The 23,882-nt window shown below is 55.2% G+C and overlaps 1 protein-coding gene across 1 annotated transcript in view; it reads left to right on the top strand.

The window, feature by feature from the left end:
* MYT1L (myelin transcription factor 1 like) overlaps nt 1–4,573 on the top strand; it is a 442,535-nt gene extending 437,962 nt beyond the window's left edge. Inside the window, exons 26-27 of the mRNA XM_040496904.1 lie at nt 1,297–1,440; nt 2,484–4,573. Coding sequence (XP_040352838.1) covers nt 1,297–1,440; nt 2,484–2,510 — 171 coding nt within the window. The 3' untranslated portion in view covers nt 2,511–4,573. The remainder of the gene's footprint in view (nt 1–1,296; nt 1,441–2,483) is intronic.
* Nucleotides 4,574–23,882: the final 19,309 nt, after the last annotated feature.

Below are 23,882 nucleotides of genomic sequence, written 5' to 3'. Positions count from 1 at the left end.
GGGCGGGGCGGGGACAGGGGGCGGGGCTGAACAGGAAGTTGGGGCTGGGGCAGGAGGGCGGGGCTGGGGCAGCTAGGCGGGGCTGGGGCAGGAGGGCGGGGCTGGACGGGAAGTTGGGCTGGGACAGGGGGCGTGGCTGGGGCAGGTGGGCGGGGCTGGGGCCCGCTTTTGCTCAGCAGCCTGCCCTGCGGCCAACTCCACGTGTTTCCGGGGCGGGTCACTTTAGTTTGGGCCCGAGCTGATGAGCGGTGCAGGAGTAACCGAGGTCTTGTGGGTACACGGTGCGCATCCCTGCAGGAGAGCCTCGCGGGTGGGTGTTCTCCAGAGCCCTCCCGTGTACCCCCGCGCCGCTGCGGCCCGCGGCCCCCCTTAGGCCCCGGGTCTTGGCTCTCCGAGGAAGCAGCAGGCAGGCTAACGGGAGCAGGCAAGGGCTCCGTGAGGAACGGGGGAGCAGAGTTTGAGGGGCGGTGCAAGTAACTCAGGGGCGAAGGCGGCTTCCCCGTGAAGAACCGGGTTCAGGTGCCCGCTTTCCTGGGCCCTAACTGTGCCCTGGGTCGCCCGCGCGCCCTGCCTGCCTCGCCCGGGCTGCGTGCACGCCCAGCAGCCCAGGCGGGTGGGGGCGGCTCGGGCTGGGTCAGTGAGCGCTGGCTGTGGACTGGAGGCGGGGCCGGGGGGCGCTAAGGCCCCTGAGCCTCTCATTTAAGAGAAGCCCGGTAGGCCTCAGGTAGTCCAGGAAGGCGGTCATGTCTCCACCTGCAGATGCGGAGAACGCCTACCGCGTACCACCCGGGGGGAGGGAGCAGCGATCGCCCGTGGAGGTGGACGAGGGCCCACTGCCACCTGTGGACCAGACAGCCACCTGCCTCACGAGTAACTTTACAGTTTAGGACTTAACCGGGGGCAGAATTAGATTCAGGCCGAACCGGACGAGCTGGCCCCAGCGTTGTTGGGGTCAGAGTAGTCGCTGGAGACGTCCTCGTGGGAGAGGTCCTCGGGAGAGGTCCTCGGTGATAGTCCTGCCTGAGGACAGAGCTGTGAAAACGTAGAATAAAAGCCGGCCCAGCCCATCGGCCCCTCCCCGGAAAGACAAGCTGCGGTAGCCGAGTTAGCAAATTTCGAGGGTGATGCATCAAAAGCGTAAGAACGGGACCCTTAAAACGACCGCTTCTTACCTCGAAGCCTTTCTGGGGGCAGCAGGCCTCTGGGTGGCGGGCTGCCCAGGCCTGCCGCTGTGGGGGCACACGCACCCCACGGCCCGCCCTCCTGTTACATGGCACACAAATTTGTGCCTTCTAGATCACCACGATGGAGAGCAGCCTGAAGACCATTGAAGAGGAGAACAAAGTAATCGAGCAGCAGAATGAGTCTCTCCTGCACGAGCTGGCCAACCTGAGCCAGTCCCTGATTCACAGCCTAGCCAACATCCAGCTGCCGCACATGGTAAGTGACTGAGGGCGGGCGTACAGGCAGTCGCTGTCTGCTTCTGTGCCTAAGCTCATGGTTCTCCACACTTTGGATGTCTGCGCTCACCGCCCCCAAAACCGTAGCGCTAGCGGCTAGAAGCACCGGTGGGGCAGATCCTGCGCTCCCCGTAAGGTTAAGTCCTTACGCTCTGAGTAGGCCTTTTAAGTAGCGAAAAGACGGCGGCCCTATGCTATGATACTATTTTATGCTGATGTGAATATCCTATTAAGAAAGTAAAAGTTGTGTATGAACTACTATTTAATATCTCGTAGGATCCAATCAATGAACAAAATTTTGATGCATACGTGACTACTTTGACGGACATGTATACAAATCAAGATCGTTATCAGAGCCCAGAAAATAAAGCCCTACTGGAAAATATAAAGCAAGCTGTGAGAGGAATTCAGGTCTGAGCAGCTGCTGTAGGTGACGGGATGTTGTTTAAAAGGAGACCTGTTGTTTGCTGCTGTGATTCACCAGAAAGTGTTCTATATTTATTTCTGTTTGAAACAGTGTGACGCTTACAAGACTTCATAATGATTTTATGTCTTGCTTTAAAGATAGTACCTGCAGAATAGTTTTCAATACATTCACATTTTGTACGTTTTCATATAAGCTGACATAGTGTGATATGCCATGTAATGTTTATAGCTGCTAATGTATGCACATTTGGGGGTATATATATTTCTGAAGAGGTAAGCGGATCAAAATAAATAGAGTGTAAATTCTTTTTAATGCTTTAGTGATTAAATGTTTTAGTATTTTGAACTGAAATGGACAAAAAAAACAAAAAACAAAAAACAAAAAAAAAAAAAACCCAGCTTTGAATGATCATGTGGTGACCCCGCAGCCACTTTTTAGACATTATCATTTTGCCTCATGTTGGAGGATTTTATGGAATTTAAGAAATAACATTTTGTGTGCATATTGTTTCATAGCAAGAATTGGTTGCAAAAAAATGCTTTATTTTTGAACAATGCTTGGAAATATTATGTGATTTTTTTGTTTGTTTGTTTTAGGAGGATGGTGTATGGTGGGGGCAATAAATGAGGTTTTTTGCATTCCAAGGAAATGGCATATGGATTAACTGTAAGAAATGAGATAAGTAATTTATTGTAAGACAACATCAAGCCATGGAAACTTGGCAGAAGATTCAAAGCAGCTTAAACAGCACTTTTAAATTAACTCCTGAGCATTACATGGTGTGCCTCTGGGAACTGCAGTTAAGACAGGGGCTTATGAGAGGTGGACAGCGCGAAGATTTCCCTTTCCAGTGTCAGTAGACTTTGGAGCAACCTCCCCTTATCTCCCCGAGAGCTGTGTGCCCCTCTGAAGCGTCTGTCCTTGCAATGGCGTCTGTCTCACAGAACCTGTGTGCTCTAATTTCAGTTCAGAGATAATTTCAGAGTATTTATTTCCCCTCTTTCCACCTTTAGAAATTATTACTGTCGTTGTCGCTGTTACTATGACTTCACATTCGGGGAATAAGGCAAATGAGGCGGGAGTCCTACCGCGGGGCGCTTTCTGCTGGGCGGCGGAGCACAGCTCAGCGGGGACGCCCGACGCCGAGTGCCCGCACACAGGCCTTTCTGTTCCACCTTCCCTTGGAGACCCGGCGACCACAGGGCCTTTGCAGAGCCTTGCTCTTTGATTTGTCACGACCTATTCTAAGAACGAATGCAATCAGATTTTAAGAGTAATTACCTATACTTCAGCACTTTTTTGCTTTACACTAGATCATCCTAGACTTGCTTATACTTGGAGATTTGATTGTTTTCTTCCAACGACTGCACTATATGTATGCATAAGACCACTTTTGATTGCTGCGCCCTCCCCTTCCGAGTAGTCCCTAGGACGGCGTGTTGTGTCTTCTGGTGTTGACTTGAGTTACATGTAACGGCATCTCTTCCCTCCATGTCTTGATGTTATGCAGGAAGTACAGAAGTACTTTAAAATTTTGTTATGAAAAAAAAAAAAAAAGATGGGTTTTGTAAAAATAAAAAAAAAATATTTTTAGCAGAACAGGACTTACAGGGTCATTGTCCCCACAACGTGCCAGTCGACTATTTGCACTTACCTTGTCCTATATATCCGTACGGAGGTGTGCAATTGCCGGGGTCAGCAGCCTCGCGAGGCCGGCCCTGGAAAGATGACAGGAGCCCTCACGGCTGACCCGACGATGTTGCTAAGGGAGATTACAGGGATCTCACAGCAAATACTGATACAATACTCAACCTCGGTATATATATGTGTATAAATATATGTACACCCCCAGCGGCACTTTATACTGTCCACTGTACAAACGCTCACAGTTTTCCGCGAGGACGTTACTAACGAGCTGGGAAAGATGACGGACCTCCCGGGGCCCTGCAGCGCCCGCCCTGGAGAGCGCCCTCTTTCTGTTGTGCGATTAGTTGTAGCTGCCGTGCTCAGAATTGCCTTTTCGAGAGCTGAAGCGAGGTGCTTCTCGGTCACCCGATGCCATATACACCGTCGGGGCCCTGGGCTCCCGGGGGGGCCCTGCCGTTCGTGTGGGCGAATGCGTTTCCCTGCCGCGATGTGTCCGCAGCTTCTTTGCCAATATAGTAATGCTTTTAGTAGAGTAATAGCTAGTATCAGTTCTGGATTCTTCTCGTTATCACCTATGTACAATGGAAAGGGGTTTTAAGCACAAATCTGCTGCTCATCTAACGTTGGTACATAATATCCAATCAAGAGTTATCTGTGACTATTATATAGGGATCACAAAGTGTCACATATTAGAATGCTGACCTTTCATACAGAATTATTGTGAGTCATCAGAGTTTATTTATTATAACTTATTGTTCGTATTCATTTCTGAGTTAATTTAAGTAACCATTTATGAAGACAGAATTTTGTATAAATATTTATTGTGCTCTCTGTGGAACTGAAGTTTGATTTATTTTTGTACTACACGGCATGGGTTTGTTGACACTTTCATTTTGCTATAAATGTGTGGAATCACAAGTTGCAGTGATACTTCATTTTTAAATTGTGAACTTTGTACAAATTTTGTCATGCTGGATGTTAACACATCTTACTCTAAATAAAAACGGTGTTGCCACATTTGTAGCACGATGGATCTCTACCCAGGGTCCGCGTCTTCACTTGAGTCTGGAAACGGCGTCTGGGCCCACGAGGAGCGTGTGGCCCCAGAGCCGGTGGCTTCAGTGTCGGCCTCTCTAGGGGGGCGCCTCCCTCCGCGAGGGCTCCCCGTAGATGGTTTCTCGAAGCCGTCCGCGCAGCTGAGGACGCTCCCTGCCCCTTGCTGCTGCGCAAGGCCGCTCGGCCACGTTTGCCTCCGCTCCTGTCCTCGCTCTTGTGAGGACACGTCTTGTCTGCACGCAGGTGTCTCCCGGGACAGGCTCGTTGTCCCGCACAACCACAGCGCGATTACCACACGCGATACGACGTCCTCCTCGCACCGTATCCACACGTTCCAGCCGAGCCGACAGCCTCCTTTACGGTTCTCCCTTATCCCACGCCCTGAGGGACACAGCCTGCTCTGGGGCCTGACGGCCGTGTTCCTGCGCGGTCCTGGGCCGCCCTCTGCCTCCCGGGAGGCAGGGCAGGGCAGTGCGTCCAGGGCAGTGGGTTTGCAGACCCTTCCGAGGTTGGCTTAGCCTCACAGCCACGGCCCAGCGGCTCAGGTGCTCTGAGCGATGCCCTGCGCGCCCCTGCAGGTGCTCTGAGCGATGCCCTGTGCGCCCCTGCAGCTCCCTTCCGTGGGCACTGTGTCACCCCCCATGATCGGCCCTGCTGCTCAGTCACCCACTCTTAACTTCAAGCTACTGGCAAGGACCACCCATAAGACAAGTTGCCCTTCAGACATGACATGTCACTGCATCACCCCCTTTCCTTCACTTATGCTGGTAAAAGTCACCCTTTAAAATTCCAGAAACGCCCTCCTATATAGACACAATCCCCCAAAATACAACATTTGAGGAAGAGGCCGGGTGATCTTTGTTAAATCCAAACTGTATCCCGGGGAGGGGGTGGGGGGGGTCCTCTACGTCCTCAAGCATCAGGGCCACCTGAGCACCCGCCCGGCCGGCTGGCGCTGTCTGAGATCTCACGGGCAACATCTGGGCCAGCTTCATGGAGTGACCAGGACAGGAAGGATGGTCTCCCTCAGCAGGTGCAGCTCGGTCAAAGGCCCTGCCCAAGGACCAAACAAAGTTGACGCAGAAGGTGGCATGTCTGTGAGCCGCTGTCGTGACTTAAGTCTGTCATCTTGTCACCAGAAAGCCACTCCCCCTGAGGAGCAACGTGGCTGGGACTGTTGTCAACACTTTGGGAAGCACTTTAGCAGTCATGTCAAAGACCTTATGAGATTCATATTTTCGGCCCAATAATTCCAGAGGTCTATCCTAAAATACCAAAACAATTGCAATTATACATGCACCGCGGCAAATGAAAGTAACTTATAAGTCCTATTTTGGAGGAACGATTGAACAATTCATGGTAAGTGCACTTTTTAGGACGCTACGGAGCCGTTAAACATCGGTGACAAAGGCTCACGGGTGAGACGCTTGTGATGCTACAAGTGAATAGTGCAGGGAACAGAAGTGTAACCACCTGGGTGGCAGTGAGGCTGGGGTCCGTCAAGGTGACCTGGTGAGCCGCACCCCTGCGTGGGCGGCGGGGTGGGGGGGGGGGGGCCTCAGGGAGAGGGAGGAGGGGGACCCTGGAGGCAGAGGGAGAGGTTGGGGGAATGACAGGCTTCCGGGGGCCTGGAGGCAAAGAAGAGAGTGGGCAGAGATGTCGGGGACCCTTTGTTCTCTGGCTCCTTTGTCTGAAGCTGGCCTACTTCAAAAATTTTTTGAGTAAATAAATAAAAAGCCTGAGTGTAGTGAGGTTTCTAGAAGGTCTTGAGCTGCCCCGAGGGTGTTAAAAGCAGGAGGACACAGAACAGGGGCAGAGGGGGAGGAGCAGGAGAGCCGGTTGGAGAGGAGGCCGCTCTAGGGCCGGGCCCCTAGGGGCCCCCCCCCCCCCAGACCCCAGACGGAGCCCAGACTCCTCCTCAGTCCCCTCCTGGACACCCACTGTCCATTCCCCACGCTCCAGAACACAAGGAACCCCCAGCCCAAAGCACAGAGGATGCCCGGCTTTCCAGGCTCCCCGTGCCTGCCTCCCCAGCCCCCCCCCCCCCGCCCCACCTCCAGGGTCCCTGGCCACAGACATTCAGCACAGCAGAGCAAGGCAGGGAGCCAGGGTCTCAGGGGTAAGATTTAAAATACACGTTAAGGGAAAACTCTAGCTTCTGTACTTTGTCTTTATATTTCCATCACATGACACCCAAAAAAGTTATGGGTCACTGCACAGACTCTGAACAAAAGTGGAAAAACAACGTGAACTTAAGCACAAAGCCCACCACGCCCTGGAGCTACCTCCTTGCAAACGGACAGAGCAGACGTGTCCCCACCCTCCCACACACACACCTGTCCCCCATGCAGGGCCCCAGCCCGGGACGAGGCGGACCCAGAGGACCTGGCCTGTGCCGGCCGGCCTCGGGGAGCATGCTGGGACCCCATCCCGGCACATCAGGGTCCTCTCTGGTCTCTGGCCCCGTGTGCCCTTTGGAACCCTCCGCTTTCCACTCTTTCTTTAACCTGCACCCGCTTTCTTCCTGTGTGATTGTGCACATGCCTTACGTTGTCTCAAAATAATTTTTGAGCAAGACAACATAAGAAAATAAACAAAGCTAAACATGGGGGGGGGGCGGTAGCTTCCCTCCTACCCCCCTACATTCCCGGCTAAGTTAGCTGCCTCTGCAAGAAAAGACATTGAAAAGAGAAACACGTACAAATCCATTTAATGGAAGTTTGATAAGACCCAGGAGCCTGAGTAAGGAAATGAAGACCAGAGAAGAGTATTGTTACAGGCTGAGTCACCGGCAGGGGGCACTGCGCTGAGCCCCTCTGCCTGGAGACAAGGGTGTGTCTTCGCTGGGACGTGGTGAGCACCTCACTGAGGGGCCGGCCCACTGGGGGCGGGGGGGGGGGGGGGTAGAGTCCTTCCTGAGACGGCTGTCCCCAAATTTCTCCACTTTAAAATACTCAGTATTCAAGGGCGCCTGGGGGACTCAGTGGGTTAAGCGTCCGACTTCGGCTCAGATCATGATCTCACTGTGAGTTCAAGCCCCGTGTGGGGCTCCGTGCTGACAGCTCAGAGCCTGGAACCCGCTTCGGATTCTGTGTCTCCCTCTCTCTGCCCTTCCCTCAGTCATTCTCTCTCTCTCTCTCTCTCTCTCTCTCCCCCTCTGTCCCTCCCCCACTTGCATGCATTCGCTCTCTTTCTCTCAAAACAAATAAAAATAGACTTTAAAAAGGGACACGTGGGTGGCTGAGTCGGTTAAGTGTCTAACTTCGGCTCGGGTCATGATCTCGTGGTTCCTGGGTTCGAGCCCCGCGTCGGGCTCTGTGCTGACAGCTCAGAGCCTGGAGCCTGCTTTGGATTCTGTGTCTCCCTCTCTCTCTGCCCCTCCCCTGCACGCTGTCTCTCTCTCTCTCTCAAAAATAAATACACATTTAAAAATTTAATAAAAAGACTTTAAAAAATACCCAATGTGCCCAAGTGCCATGTTCTGGGAAAGCATGCTCTGAACCTCATCATTATGCACAAACATAGGGGTGGGGGGAGCATGATAAAGACAGAATGTTAACTTAACATTAAAGGGAAGAGAGAAGAGTACAGATGAGTCAGGAAACAAGAATTACACCTTAGGGCGTCAAGAGGGAGCTGGTGTCGGCTGGTGGGGACCAGCTAGGATTTGGTAAATGAGCAGGAACTGTCCCCAGGGCTTGGGACACGAGAGTGTTCACTGCACTGTCCTAGGTCCCAGCACTGCAACAGCGGGCCGGGTTCAGCGCTGTTTCCAGGGGTGCGGTCAGCCCTAGCCAGCACCCCCCTCGCCCGCCTCACACCTGCTCACCCCTCTGCCCCTAGATCTGAAATAAGAGACAACAGGTCTGTGAGCCCCAGGCAGCTGCCAACCCCCCACAAGCCCCCAGCCCAGCAGCACTGCCTGAGACACAGGCAGCGAACCAAACGCCAAGACGCTGAGCGTCTAATAAAACCGCCGGCAGTCACAGCGTGCGTGTTCTCAGGGTTGGGACTAGCTTCTTTTTGTAACAGGAGGCGTTCATTTGCCAGAGACCTTTGGGGAGCAGGGGGGGAAGGGCCACTGGCACCTAGCACGCGTCCCCCCCACGCTCGCGTGTGTCCGCACAAAGGTCCGGCAGCATCCACCCCAGGACCAGCTTGGCTGAGGTGGCAGCAGGTCTCGGGAAGCACCCTGAGGAGCCTCGTGGGGGGACCTGCCCCCCCCCCCGGGCCCCCAGCCTGGAGGCCCGCCCTGGCCCGGCCGGCCCCCCTTTCTGAGCGGTGGGACGGACGAGGTGCGGCCCCAAGGCCTTACAGCTCTGGCGGACGTATCTCGGTCGCTGATGAGACATGGCCGGTCAAGAACGGAGGGCCAAGGGGAGTGTGGCTCCCTCCCGGGCGAGGTCCCTCATGACACGAGCGCCGGTCAGCCGGTCAAGGTCTGAGGACGAGAACACAGCTTCCCGCGGAGGTTCCTGGAGGCACCACACGGTCCAGGAGGGGGCGGCTGACGCAGGGGAGGGGGACGTAATTGTCACTCTGCCCTCTGGGTTCTGGGCTGGGGGGCCCTGTAACAAATGACAGAGGAGCCACAGGAAAAGAAGCTGAGGTTGATGAACAGGCATATCTCACGTCCGCCTGGGAGACGCCAGGGAAAGCGGCTTGGCAACAGGTGCCCGGAGACCGGGGCTCAGCAGCCCTGCGGCTAAACCCAAACCAGACGGGGCCGGGAGGGACCAGGCCGGTGTCTTGGCAATCAGCCCGCACTTCGGGCCGGGGGGGTGCCGCCTCGAGGGTTGGACCTGGACGCAGGTGGATGGAAAACGGCCTTGGGAGGACGTGTCGTCCGCAAAGCACGGTCACCCGGTCACTCGGCGAGGACGTGCATCTTGCCGCCCGGGCCTGGGTGGTCAGCGGCCCCCGCGGTGACTCGCGGTAACTAGCTCAGGTTCGGGTCAGAGGCCCACGCGCTCCACCTTCGTCTGTCTAAAGTCAGCTGTTGCCGTGACTCTTACCTTTTGTTGCTAAACTGTCTAAAGGGCAGAGAGTGCCGGGGTTTTCTCAGTCAACCGGGAAAGTTCTTGAGCACAGGACACGTAGCTGGAGATCTGGCTGCTGAAAGAATAAATCCGTCCCCCAAAGAAAATGAGCATAAATCACTACTAGTGACAGTGCATGGCTTTGTGTCTTTTAAAAATAGATGAACCCCCAACAAATGTGTATTTTTAGTGCGACATTTGAGATTCATACCTATGGAAGGACTTGGCTGACAGATGAGAAAAATATATGGGTTTGTAGAATTTATTTGGATCGTATTTAAAGACATAGTTATCATTTCAAGGGGCGCCTGGATGGCTCAGTCAGCTAAGCTTCTGACTTTGGCTCAGGTCATGATCTCATGGTTCATGAGTTTGAGCCCCACGTCAGGCTCTGTGCTGCCAGCTCTGAGCCTGGAACCTGCTTCACATTCTGTGTGTCCCTTGCTCTCTGCCCCTCCTCCGCTCATGCTCTCTCTCTCTCTCTTTCTCTCAAAAATAAATAAAGATTTAAAAAATTTTTTTAAAATTATTATTTCCAAATTTTGAGAAAGCAGGCCTCTATTTTACCCTCTATTAAATTCTAATGTGTGCAAGTTTACTTTTCTGGAAACATTCATTCCTGGTAAATATACGTCCCCCTTTTAGACATAACTTCAAGCAAGGGAATGGGAGGGAAGATTACAGAAGGGTCAAAAAGGTCAGATGAAGGCGGATGTGGGCTTTCTCCTCTCCACGCGAGAGGTACGCTTGTCCCTGGAGGGGCACCGGGACAGGGGCCCATGGCAGGACCAGGGCGGGAGCAGAGATTAAACCCTTGGCTAGAACACCACACGCGAAAAGGAGGTCGTGAAGGTGTTGCTACTGGCGAGAGATGTGCTGATGCCACGACACCGTCTCCCCCGGCGCTTTGTCTCTTGCCCTCTGGAGGCTGGTGAAGGTCTCTGGCATTTCCTGCCCTAGTTTTCATACGATATTCTTCAAATTCATTAAGTTACATTAGGGTGGGTCAGCAACTTGTTCCAGGCATAGGACAAATCGATAAAAGGATCCATCCGATGCCGCCACCGTCATAACCCAAGTTTGAGAGCGAGAGTGGACGGAGGCTGGAGAGTCTAGGGAGTCTGCTCCCCGGCACGGGCTGGGGCCTTCCGAAGACGCTTCATTCTCCCACTTCCTGGAATTAGTGGGTCGCACTGTCTGCTGGGGATTACCATGGAATAAACGGGTGTGCCCCAAATTCTGACACTGAAAATCTAGCTCCCGGTGTGATGGTGGGAGGAGGGGGACTCGGGGAGGCGGTTGGGTCACGAGGATGCAGACCCTGTGATGGGATTAGCCCTCTCGTGATTCCTTCTCTCTCTCTCTCCCTTTCTCTCCAACACATGAGGCTCCCTCCAGATGGCCATCTGCCAGCCAGGAAGCGGGTTCTCCCCAACGCTGGACCAGTCAGGCGCTGGTCTCAGACTCCCAGCCACCAGAACCGTGGGGAACCCACTTCTGTTGTTTGAGCCCCAAGTCTATAGCTGCGGCCCAAACTGACACGACAGACACTTGTCGGAACAAAAATTGCGGACTTCCTTCTTCTCTGTAAGATGAGTTGGTAGTGATTCCACACACAGAATGACCGTAAGGAAAGCTCTCCAAGTTCTCGGAAGACCAGTCTTAAAATAACCACAGGCATTTTGCAATAATGACGAATTTTCCTTTTTGATTTGAGTGTGGACGGCACACAACGTCCCTCTGTGCAAAAAGGCTCAGATGACACGATTTGTAACTCATTTTTGGTTTGAGTTGGGGCAGGCAGAGAGATTTGGGAAAAGTAATGGACCGGCTGAACAGTTTTTCCATTAAACCAAAGTAGATTCCTGATCACAGAGACACCAAGGACACTGAAGAAGGTGCTAGATTAGCAACAGAAGGATCTAGAAAACGAGAGGCTGGTTTTCATAGATGTTACCCGCTCCCTTAGAGCTACATCGTCTGGAGCCCAACTCCCACAGCTGCTGTGACATCCTCCCCCGAGCATCTCAGCCTAGACCATGTGGTGCCACCTTTTCCAGCACCAATGTGATGTGCCTCGATGGCCGGGACCCAGCCTCCATCATGGCTGGAGGTCCCACAGCATCCCCCCCACAGTGCTAGTGGGGTCCACACCCCAGAGCTGGAGGTCCCACAGCCTGCCCCCCCCGGCGGGGGGGGTCCCACAGCCGGCCCCCCTCACCCCAGAGCTGGAGGTCCCACAGCCCGCCCCCGACAGAGCTGGAGGTCCCACAGCCCGCCCCCCACCAAGAGCTGGAGGTCCCACAATCCCTTCAGGGACACACATGCCATTGCTCCTGAACTACAAGTCGTTGGTCGCTATGCTGCCACAAGTATTTCTCAAGGATAATCCAGTTAAGTGTGGATTCCAAAATATTCTCACATGCTTTAGGCTTCTCAGATGCACAGCACAGAAGATTAGCCCATGGCCACATTCTTAAATTCTTTTATTCCTGCAGAATAAAGGGAGAGTCCCCCTTCACTTTCCAGATGGAAAAGGCCTTCCTGAAGTCTGGATTTGAACCTTGATCTGTGTCTTTCGCTGAAAACAAGATGGTTCCATTTCTTAGCCCCACCTGAGGCTGCACCGCCTCTAACCTTCGGTCGGCCACCAAATGGGTGTCCTCTGTCCCCTTATCCCTCCTGCGCCTCATCCTTCCTGGTACAAAACTAGGTTCACGGGCCTTAGTAAGCCTTTCCCAAGACCTGGCTGCTTGTAGAATGAGCCTGCAAGCCTGGCTTCTGTGGGTCAGGGGGGTGCCTGTGCAAATTCAGGGCAGAAGGATACAGACTGGGAAGAAACAAAACAGCCTCGTAAATGTGCACATCCACTTGGCTTGGTCAAGGGATTCATCCCGTCAGGCAGGTCCAGGGGGCTGGGAGCACTTGCACAAAATGGAAGGTCTTATGGGGAGGAGGGTGGGCAAGGAAGTTATTAGGTCCCTTCCCTGAGGGGGAAGGGCAGGGGCCCCATTAGCTGGGCTACCTTGTCTTCCTTCGGCGGGGATGGAGAAGGCCCGTGTGACCTTGACTTCCTTGGGGGGGGGGTGGGGATGGAGAATCCATCTTGTGTGATGGACAGAGGGACGGCTTCATTGGTGCTGATCAGAAAATTTCTGTCTGACCCATCAAGACTTCTGTTTTCAGGCGAGGCTGAAACTGCAGTCAGGTCAGGTTTGGAGGCCCAGTTTGGTGACTTGGCCTAAGTGACACCATGTGGGAAACAGGACCGATGGGAAAGTGTACTGAAGTCCTGATGAGACTTTTTTGGGGTGATGCTGGGGTTTGGAGCCATTGGCCACTAAACGATTCTTGAGACGTCTTTGGTGCAAAAGAAGTGATTTTATTTTATTTATTTATTTATTTATTTTTTTTTTAATTTTTTTCAACGTTTATTTATTTTTGGGACAGAGAGAGACAGAGCATGAACGGGGGAGGGGCAGAGAGAGAGGGAGACACAGAATCGGAAACAGGCTCCAGGCTCTGAGCCATCAGCCCAGAGCCCGACGCAGGGCTCGAACTCACGGACCGCGAGATCGTGACCTGGCTGAAGTCGGATGCTTCACCGACTGCGCCACCCAGGCGCCCCAAGAAGTGATTTTATTAAAGCACAGGCACAGGACCCGTGGGCATGAACTGCACTGAGTTTGCAAGATTCTTTACCTCAATACCCGGGGTTCATTGTCTCACAGCTCGGAGGGAAGAGGGGACACAAGGAGCAGCAGAGAAGTTTATTAGCGTATCAGACCAGAAGAATCGAGGAAAGCTCTCTTTACCGAGAGGGGACGTTTGCAAGTGAGTGCCCGGCTGTAGGGGAGGGTCCTTGTTTTACCACGTTCTGGCCATCCCCCCCACCCCCACCGCTTGTCCCTTCTCAGGTCCTACCCTTATTGGCTTGATAGCTCCAGGGCATGTCCATTCCTGATGGGCTTGACTCCGTCCTGTGAGAGGTGGTCTGTGGCCACACCTAGGTCTTTCCTCAAATGCCTGAGGGAAACCAGAAGGGGAGTAGGTGGGGTCTGTTACATTCTTAAGAGAAGCCTTACGCCTGAGGGGGTTTGCTGTGGTCAGACACTTCCAGCATTGTTCCAAAGTGTGTGTTTTTTCCACCCGGGGACCTCAGGTCCTAACCTTTCCCTCTCTGTTTACTTTATCCTATCTTTTCTTATCATAAGGAGTCCCTGAGGAGAGACTGGTTACATACTACGGAGTCAGGGAGGGTCAAATCCAGGGGAAGTTTCCAGTGAGATTTTCATATGCTAAAGAAGACGCCCAGGATCCTGGAGGCCTAGCTATTGTCATGCTAAGGTGGTTTTCCCTCCAGCAAAGCTTCGGCAGTAAGACGGCAGGGAGTTCCGGAGGAACCTTCTACTCTGCAGCCTTTAGTGCTGGTCAGTGGGCTGCAGGGTCTAAGGAAATTGAGTTCCTTCGGCCATTTCTTTCTGCCTTTGTTCCCACCATGGAGGGTGATGTTGGGGCTCCTGGAAACCGAGTCTATAGGTTCCTGGAGATTGGGCTGTTGATAAGATTGTCTCTTCCTTGTAATTTACCAAGACATTTGTAAACTGATAGAGACCCAGGCCCTGCAGGACTGTGATCTCTGTCAGTTGGCCACTTGTTTTCCGTCCTCTGCTTCGTCCTTGGTCACCAGGAGTGGCTGAGGAATGTCACACACATCCCACCTGGAGGGGGGCTGCTAGCCTGTGCTGGGCCCTCAGCCTGCCCTATGCTCCCTCATCACAAGGATCATTTCGATCCGAATATTTTGAGAAACATCGGACCCAGGAGAAGCTCTACCCACAGAGCCGCGTCTCCCTTTTGCAGCGAACTTAACGATGATCGGGGAAATCTCCGTTTGTCTCCCTTTCCAAGCTGGGCGAGAGGGATGATTCTAAATTATCAGAGATTCTTTTTTTTTTTTTTTTGTCTAATGTTTATTTATTTTTGAACGAGAGACAAAGCACAAGCCGAGGAGGGGTAGAGAAAGAGAGAGGGAGACACAGACTCCGAAGCAGGCTCCAGGCTCCGAGCCGTCAGCACAGAGCCCGACTCGGGGCTCGAACCCTCCAACCGAAAGATCACGACCTGAGCCGAAGTCAGACACGCAGCCGACGGAGCCGCCCAGGCGCCCCAAATTCACCAGAGATTCTTACCCGTGCAGAATTCCTTGCGTGGCTCCTGTTATTTAAGGGGTACGTGTAACTTGTTTTTCTCCTGTTGCTCTGTCTCGTTGCCGCGGCCCCGGCCGAGAACATGAAGGGCTGAGGGAACATCATTCTTTCTCCCCTATTATGGAAACAGGCTACGTGCTTGAACCCCAGAACGATCAGGGTGAGTGGCCACTCCGACGGCGAGTCCAGGAAAGCACTACTTAAGGAGACGCGGATAAATTCTGCTGGGTCGCTGGACCCTTGCCGCAGACGGTGGCCCTGGTGCCCAGAGCCACTGAGATGTCATCAGACAGTGAGGCAGGCAGCCGACCCCAGGGAGACGCTGGCTCTGACCTCTCCACGCGTGGGGCCTGGCTTCCACGCCCCCACCGGGTGCTCCCGCATCCACAGCCCACGGTGCTTCCGGCTCCTGTCATTCCTTCTGGAACATTCCTCCGGTGACTGGGCAGGGAGGGGTGCAGAGCATTCCACCCAAACGCGGGAGGTCCACGCCAGCCAGCCCACCAGCTCCCGGTGTGGGGCACAGGCGAGTGAAAGCACGAGGCCTGATTCCCATCTCCCTCCGCCCCGGCACTCCTGCGTTCGTCCTTGTTTGCATGTCGGGGTGAAAACCCTTGTCAGGGTCGCGCAGGCCTTAGACTCAGCAGCTCGAGGGCCCAAGAGCCACCCTTGGAAGTGGGGTCAGGGCACCAGCAGCGCCTTCCAGGCTCCCGTGGGGACACTTCCTTCCTCGCCGACTCCAAACACCACGTGCACGTAGGAAGCCAGTTCTCTCGTCCGTGGCCCCGTGGCAGGCTGCGGGGGTGGGGGGGGGGGGGGTGGACCTCCCGGCCCTTCTCTGTCTCTTGTGAGGGCAGGCTGTCTTCCTGGGGCGTGGGGTGGGGGGGGATGGCGGGGAGGGAGTAATGACGTTGGGTTCCTTCCAAAGGATCTGTCTTCGGGCACATGGAGGGGAGCAAGGCACAGCACCCCAAAACGGGCCACCTCGGCCTGTAGGCTGTTTTGAGCTAAGGATGACCAAGACTCGACCGACTCAGGACGCCCGGTGTTGAGCGCGTGGGCCCAGGTGCCCCCCACACCGCCCGCCGGGCAGCGGCCACGTGCTGTCACCGTGGGCTACAAGGCCTCCCCGGTGTGGACGGCGGAGCGAGTCCAGACCAGGGACCTCACGAACGGAGGAGCCCGCGGGGACGTGGGCCGAGTGCCACGCAGCCCACGTGAGAAGCCGCCCGGCCAAGCCGCACGCGCTCAGACGACAAGCAGGAAACTCGGCCACACGCCCGGCTGCCCTGACCTGAGTCTAAGCCGGCATATTCCGTCATCCGCCTCATTTCCGAAATTCAAATTAAAAAGAGCCTTTGGATGCTCTGGTGTGAAGCATGACGCTGTGCTCATCTGAATGGGGAGGCAGCTTGGCTGGGGTGAGGGCAGGGTGCGGCGGGGGGGGGGGTCTCTTTGTCAAAAGGAGTGACCTGGACTTTGGAAAAACCCACCCTGGACCCATTTGTCCATGGAGTGACCTGGTTTTCTCAATAAAATGACGCACGTGTTCACAGTGGTGTCGTTTCGCCCGCAGTGGGGGTGTGCAGACGGGCCTTGAAAGAAGGGGAGCAGGTTTATCCAGAGATAAGACGGGGCCCGGGGCTGTGGTTCCTAAATAATCGTTCCAACAGAGCACAGAGTTATGACCGGCGGTAGCACGACTTTTCTGAGGCGGTCGGGACAAAGTGCCACGACTGGTCGGCTTAAAACAGCAACAGCGTCCTCTCTCCCAGTTCTGGGGGCGGGAGGTCTGAGACCCAGGCCGGCAGGCAGGGCAGGGCGCCCTCCACACCCCGAGGGCGGGTGCTTCCTGAGTCTCCCTGCTTCTGGGGCCCGCAGGTGCTCGCAGACTCGCCCGCCCATCTCTGCCCCTCCGCCTCCACCCCTCCACGTTCATCATCCCCAGGTCCCCTTAGCCCTGTGTGTCTCTTCGTAATAGGCGGCCAGAGTCTCCGGGTGTCAGGGCCACCCCTGGGACCTTGTCTTGCCTTGATCATCTGCAAAGATCCCATTTCCCTGCAAGGTCGACTCACGGCTCCCAGGGTTAGGACTTCAACCTCTCTTTTGGGGGGACATGACTCAACATGATGAAAAGGAATGCCCATCCCTAATATGTACGGGGTCAATCTGTAGACTGGGGAGAAGAGCCTAAATTTATCAATAAGTGAAAAACTGGCTGGTAGTTTTGAAGGACTGCCTAACAATTGGAAGGATCTAGAGGTAGCTTAAATAAAGATTGACCTTTAAAAAAAGAACGGGCCAGAATTGCCTTGGGTGGCTCAGTCGGTTAAGCATCAACTTTGGCTCAGGTCATGATCTCATGGTTCGTGGGTTTGAGCCCTGTGTCTGGCTCTGTGCCCACAGCTCAGAGCCTGGACCCTGCTTCGGATTCTGTGTCTCCTCCCTCTGCCCCTTCCTTGTTCATGCTTGTCTGTCTGTCTGTCTGTCTGTCTGTCTCTGTCTCTCAAAAATAAATAAACATTAAAAAACAAAAACAAAACAAGAACAGGCTAGACTCTGGCTGAGCCCCAACATACCCGGGCCCACTGGTGGGGTGGCAGTGACCTTGTATTGGCTCGCCCTTGTGAAGTCGTGTGCCCATGCGGTCTATCCCAGTGGACCATTTTATGAACAGTTATGCCTCCCGTCAGTATTGCTGACGCCTGGGCCCCCGAGACTCCTGCCCTCTCTAGGGTGCACTTCCATAAAAAGGGGCCACACACAGATCAAGGAACGTGCCAGCTGGAGTCTAAGCCCAGCCCCATGTTCTAAGAATTCTTGACCCTCTCCCAAAGGAAGGGCCGAGCAAGCAGTCCTAGGCTACCTGGTGGCTGTTGCAGGTGGGACCGGTGTGCTGGAGCTCGATGATGGCCTGGGAGGGGACACGTAAACCAGGCCCCACCCGAGTCTCCATTTGTGTGCTTGCTCTGGGCCACACGGAGCGAGGGGTAGGCTTCCCCCAGGGCTGTCCCAGACCCTTGCACTGCAGGTGGGGTCCACAAGACCATGCTCGCGTTCAGCCATTTCCTAGAACTCGAAACTTAGAGAAGCTGTCACACATAGCTAAGGTTTGCTTCAGGGAAAAGACATACTGATTAAAAAAAAAATTTTTTTTTTAATGTTTATTTATTTTTGAGAGAGAGACAGTGTGTGAGCAGGGGAGGAGCAGAGAGAGAGAGGGAGACACAGAATCCGAAGCAGGCTCCAGGCTCCGAGCTGTCAGCACAGAGCCCGACGTAGGACTGGAACTCATGAACTATGAGATTGTGACCTGAGCCGAAGTCGGACGCTCAACCGACTGAGCCACCCAGGCACCCCGGAAAGGACAGGGGCCCCGAAAGGACGGGCGCCCCGTAAAGGACACACTGAAATCAGCAACACGTAAAGGTGCGGGAGGCAGAGTCCAGGGAAGACCAGCAGAAGAGCCCGCTCACGCCCGCCCATCCCCCACGCACAGCCAGGGCGCGGCTGTTCTCAGACCTGGAACAGCCCTCTGGGCCAAGGATGACCTCCCACGGCTGCTGGGTGACTTCGAACAACAGAAATGAATCCTCTCTCCATTCTGGAGGACAGGAGTCCAAGATCAAGGTGTGGGCAGGGTCCCGCTCCCTCTGAAGGCTCCAGAGGTGGACCCTTCCTGCCTCTTCCAGCTGAGGTGTTACTGAGGTCACTGGGCTCCTGCGGTCAGTAGCTGTGCTGGGCCCCCCTTCCCCGGCCACAGGGCGCTTCTGGGTGTCTTTGTTCCCGACACTTTCCTCTTTTTGTAAGAGCAGGAGGCTTGGCCCTGCTGGCCTCCAGCCTCACCCCAACCGCGTCTGCAGGACTCTATTCCCAAATAAGGTCACATCCTCAGGCAGCCATCCTAGGAGTTGAACACGCCTCTCTTGGGGACACAGTGCAACCCCCACCAGCCTGCCAGGGTCCCCGTCCCAGGACAGCACCTGCCCAATGAAACTCCATGAATTCGTTGAAGGTGCGACGTGTAGCCCCAGCGTTTGTTGGGTCCGAAATCACCAACGTCACGTCCTTACTGCTCTGGCTGCGGAGACACAATTAAATAAGCCACTGTGGAAATCCACAATAACTGCCTGGGAAATTGAAATGACACTGACCATCACTCTGACATCTTGTTTCTCGGATCAGAGTGACAAGAAAAAACAATAGAAAGGCTCGAACCTCTGACTTACAAGGTGGACATTATGTGTGAGGTTTGGAGGCCAGGCCATGGAGAAAAGCTAACTCTTGGCAAAAATTGCTTTGTATTAATGTCTTTGTTCCCATCATTTTCCATACAGTAGTTCAGATGGTATACTCTCAAAATACGCTCAGGCTCCAATCCACGTAGCTCCAGAGACACAATTATCAGGAAGGAAAACAGGACGAGGCTGAGCCATCTGGTTAACGCACAGAGAGCTTTACGCTCACAACCCATGTTTGCAGGGTCTGCCCGCGGGCCAGCCGTTCCCGTTCCCAAATGTGTCCGCAGCTCTGTGTGACCAGGGGGCGAGCCTGGGGTCCTGCCACGGAAGTAAGGCCAGATGGACAGCATCACCCTGCTCTCTCGCTGATCCCGCCAAACACAGGGACTTAAGTATTAAGTGCCTGTAACAGTGTTTATGTTTCTCTCCCACTGTGGTTTTCCTGCCTTGTGGAGTGGAGTGTGGTTTGGGGATGAAATCACGAAGTTTCCGTGTCACGATAACCACCGTGACCATAGAAGGCCATGTCCTCTGGAGCTCTAGGGGGCCCCCGGCCAACCAGTCTGGACCAGTGACTCATAGACTGGGAGTTCACGCATGTGAGCTCAGCCCACACACAGGGGACCTAGACTCCCCTCCAAAACCATCAGGTGTCTCTTCCTTTAGCCGGGAAGGAAGGAGTAACTCCTGAGAAAAGTCCAGGCTGGCAGAAGGGAGCACGGGCCCCGGTGACCCCTCCTGTTAGGACGCCCACCCCATGACACGCTCAAACCTGGATCCTTTCTTCCTGGGCACGCAACTCCTGCCCCCGAATGGGGCTCCGGGTTCTGAAGGCCCCGTGTGTCCAAAGTCGGGCAGTTGATAGCCTCCAGAGGTGGATTCGGAAGCAGGTCTGTCTGGCACCAGGCGCCCTGCCTGTCTGGCTGGCGGGAGGGCTTCCCATAGGAAGACACTTCGACCCGGCCCTGGGCCTGTGCCTCAGGGCTGCCCCGGTCCCAGCCGGTCGGAAGGAAGGGGGCCCTTCAAGCAGAAAGGAGGCAAGAACCTCCCAGTTCTGACTCCAGGCGGGAGCTCAGACACAGTTCAGACACAGTCAGTGACTGTGCTACTTGGACAGAGGGACTCTTCTGAAGTCATGTTGATTTTACAAAGGAGGGCGCTCGAATTTTCTCATAAAATAGCCTCCTTCACTCCACAGCAGGCTGACGAGGCTGTTTACAACGATCGTGGGCAGTGATTGTGTGCATTAGTCAACGGCCGGCCCCGGCCCACACTATTGTTCCCGAAGTGATTAATTTATCCTAAAGGATTACGGGGCATTTCTGGCAAGGCCGAATAATGATTTCACCTCTGTTGGCTAACTGCTTGCTCAGCTCGGCATTGCACAGAACGCTTCTGGTCGGGGAGGCAGTGTTTTTGCCAAAATGGGAGGGGGACACCCATCAGATGCTCTCAGTCACTCCCACGTGAGGGCTGCAAGAGCCACCCCGAGACTGCTCCTCCTCCTGGAGACTTGCACTCTGCCGTGCTTTGCAAGGCCTCAATTTCCCGAAGCTTTCCACTTTGCCCTTGACAAAGTCAAGGGTCACCTCTACAAGCAACCTCACGACCTAGTCGTGGAGGGAAGGGCTCTGTGAACTTCAGACCAAGTGACTTTCTGTGTCGTCAAAATGGTGAGGTGTCTGGGGTGATGGTGGGGTTTGTGCGGTCCAGAGCCAACGGCCAGAAAAGAGTTCTTGAAGACGTCTTTGGTGCAAAAAGGTGGTTTTATTAAAGCACAGGGACAGGACCCGTGGGCAGGAAGAGCCGCCCAGGGCACTGTGAGGAGAGACTGGTTACATACTTGGGAGTTGGGAGAGGTGAGCCCCCCTCCCCCCAGGGAAGTTTCCAGTGAGGTTTTCAAATGCTGAAGAGGACTCCCAGGATCCTGGAGGCCTGGCTATTGTCAGGCTAAGGTGGTTTTCCCTCTAGCGAAGCATCAGGATTGAGACGGTGGGGATTTGTGGAGAAACCTTTCACTCTGCCCCCTCTGGTGTTTGCCAATGGGCTGCAGGGTATACGGACATTGGGTTCCACCTGCCATTTCCTTCTGCCTTTGTTCCCACGTCACTGCGGACGGTGATGTTGGGGATGCAGGAGTCTATGGGTCTCTGGAGATGAGGCTGTTGATAAGATTGCCTTTTCTTGAGATTTACTAAGATATCTGTAAATAGATGGAGACTCGGGTCCTGCAGGACTGTGAGCCCTACGGTTAACCCTTTGTTTTCCCCCTTCCCTCTGTTCTTGGGCAGCGAGGAGAGTCCAGGGACATCGTACATCCCACCCGGGGAGGGGGGTGCGGTTCGGCCTGGCAGCCTGCCTTCCGCTCCCTCATCAGAAACTCTCCGTGTTGAGGGGTGAGTATTAAGTATCTTGGGTAGAGTCTGAACACGTGTTTACTAAACCCCCAAACACAAAGCAAGAATGAAGATGCCTGCCTGAAGGACCCCGGGCAGGATCCTTGTCCCCCCCCCCCCAAGAGGTGCCTTGGTTACTCATTTGCTCCACAGATATTTCCCAGGGGCTTAGTAGGGGCGCCGGCCACACCTTCTTACCCCACCCCTGCCTGTCTGTTCTGCCGGTGGGGACACGCGCTCAGGGTCCCTCCATGCCTGGCACGGCCTCTGCCTGTGCCGGGTGCTGAGTGTGCACACAGGTCGGGGCCCAAGGGGCAGGGACTTGCCCAGCGTGGACATGAAGCCCAGCCAGCACGACAGGAAGGAGCACAGAGCCGCGTGGGGACCTGCAGGCATGTGAGGTGGCCCCGGAGGGAGAGGGCTGCGGGCCTGCGAGGGAAGAAATGAGGAAGGGCCACTTCATCTGGGAAGACGCCTCCATCCAGGCCCCCGCATCTGGTGGGGGGTGCGGGCAGCAGCCAGACCAGCAGAGTTAGAACCTCAGACCACAAACTGACACTGCCTGTTCTTGCCCGGTGGGCAGGTCAGCCGGGCGTCAGGTGGCGGAGGGGCACTGGCGGGTCCCCACAGAGCGGAGTGGGCTCAGGAGGGAGGATGGGGTGAAGTCCCAGCTGTGGAGGTGACACAGGACGTCTCCAGAGAGGAAGACTGTGGTTCTGAGTTGCTGACGGCTCCCTGTTGTGTGGACAAGCCACAGAGCCCCCCACCCCCCATCCAGTGCTCGAGTACAGGTCTGTGTTTCCCCCAGATTGTGGGGTTCTCAGCACACGGCACCCGCCCACGGGCTTCAGTCACTCACTGCGTGAACCCGCTGCCCTCCGTTCTTCCGCAGGCCTGGTCCTCTAAGCCGAGGGTCACGGGGATCCCTGCTCCTGCTGGGTGGGTGACAGGTCTGGCGCGGGTCACCCCATCCCTCCCCTGCCTTCCCAGGCCTGCAAGGGGTGGAGATGTGCAGGGGGCGGGCCCTCGTGCCCCCTGGCTTTTTCAGGTCCCCTCTCCTGGCTCAGCCCTCCGCGTGTGCACGTGTGTCCTCCTGGGAACCCGAGGCAGACGCACCAGTCACCGTGTGTACACAGGCGGGCTGGGTGGGTGCCCGCTGCTTGTGCCCGTGGTCATGGTCCTGGTCAGGAGGAGCACTACTCAGCGGGGACGCCTCTCTGGGGCACGTCCTCTGCTGCAAGAGCCCTTCCCACCAGCACAGGAAAGGCCCCATGATCCTTCAACTTACCCAAAGAGCCGTGTGGAGTGTATGTAAACATTCCTCAGGTAGAGAAGTGATGGGAATATGAACCACCAAAGAAAAGCTCTTTAAAAAACCTATTTATTTACTTTGAGAGAGAGGGAGAGAGAGAGAATGATCGGGGGGGGGGAGGGGGGCGCGGTCAGAGAGAGAGAGAGAGAGAGAGAGAGAATCCCAAGCAGGCTCCGAGTTGTCAGCACAGAGCCCGACACAGGGCTTGGTCCCATGACCATGAGATCATGACCTGAGCCAAAACCAAGACTTGGATGCTTAATGGACTGAGCCACCCAGACGCCCCCAAGAAAGGCTTTTTAAGATTTCTCTTTTCTTCCCCACGTTGGCAAGGCCTGGGGTGCTTGGGGCCACGTCAGAAGGATGGGGCCAGGGAGACACAGAAGAGGGGTCCTCCCCGGGCCGCACAAGATTGTATCAAGTTCCGTGGCTAAACTCCGGACAGCAAGCCCCTTCCTGAGTCTCCCCTGGCCTCCCTGGTGGAGGCCACCCCTCGTCCTTGCACCCGAGCCCCTCACCCACGGCTTATGAGGAATACAAGCCCTTTGACATGACCACAGGCCCTTTGATGTGACCACGGGCCCTTTGACGTGACCTCAGAACCCACGTCTTTCCTGGGAGCTCAGAACGTGACCGTGTCTGGAAGAAGGGTCCTTGTGGATGTAAATGGCCACATTAGAAGGAGATGGTGGGGAGGGCTCCAAGCCAGTTTGGGCCTTGGAAGAGGAAAGGACCACGAGTGAGCAGACGCTGGGGAGCACCATGTGAGGACCATATGGCAGAGGTCGGAGGGAGGTGTCTACGTGGCAAGGAGCGCCAGGCCAACGGCAGTGCCCAGAAACTGGAGAGAGGCCTGGGGCAGATTGTGTCCGGGACCCTCGGCGAAGACCCCGGCTGCTGACACCCTGGTGGCTGACCTCTGCCCTCCAGGACTCAGGGCGCCTGTCTGTGGTGCGGCACCCCCCCCCCCCCTGCACAGCACTGCTTGCTGGGTGGAGTCCCCTGCCTGTGGGGGGCCGACGGGGGCTGGGCGCACAGGCACCTGCAGCAGACAGGCTCACAGAGGAATTTGCAGGAGGAGCTGAGAGCCTTGG

Source organism: Herpailurus yagouaroundi, unplaced genomic scaffold, assembly GCF_014898765.1.
Source record: "Herpailurus yagouaroundi ecotype Mexico unplaced genomic scaffold, PumYag 188, whole genome shotgun sequence".
Taxonomy (NCBI): domain Eukaryota; kingdom Metazoa; phylum Chordata; class Mammalia; order Carnivora; family Felidae; genus Herpailurus; species Herpailurus yagouaroundi.
This window is presented reverse-complemented; position numbering and strand designations above follow the sequence as displayed.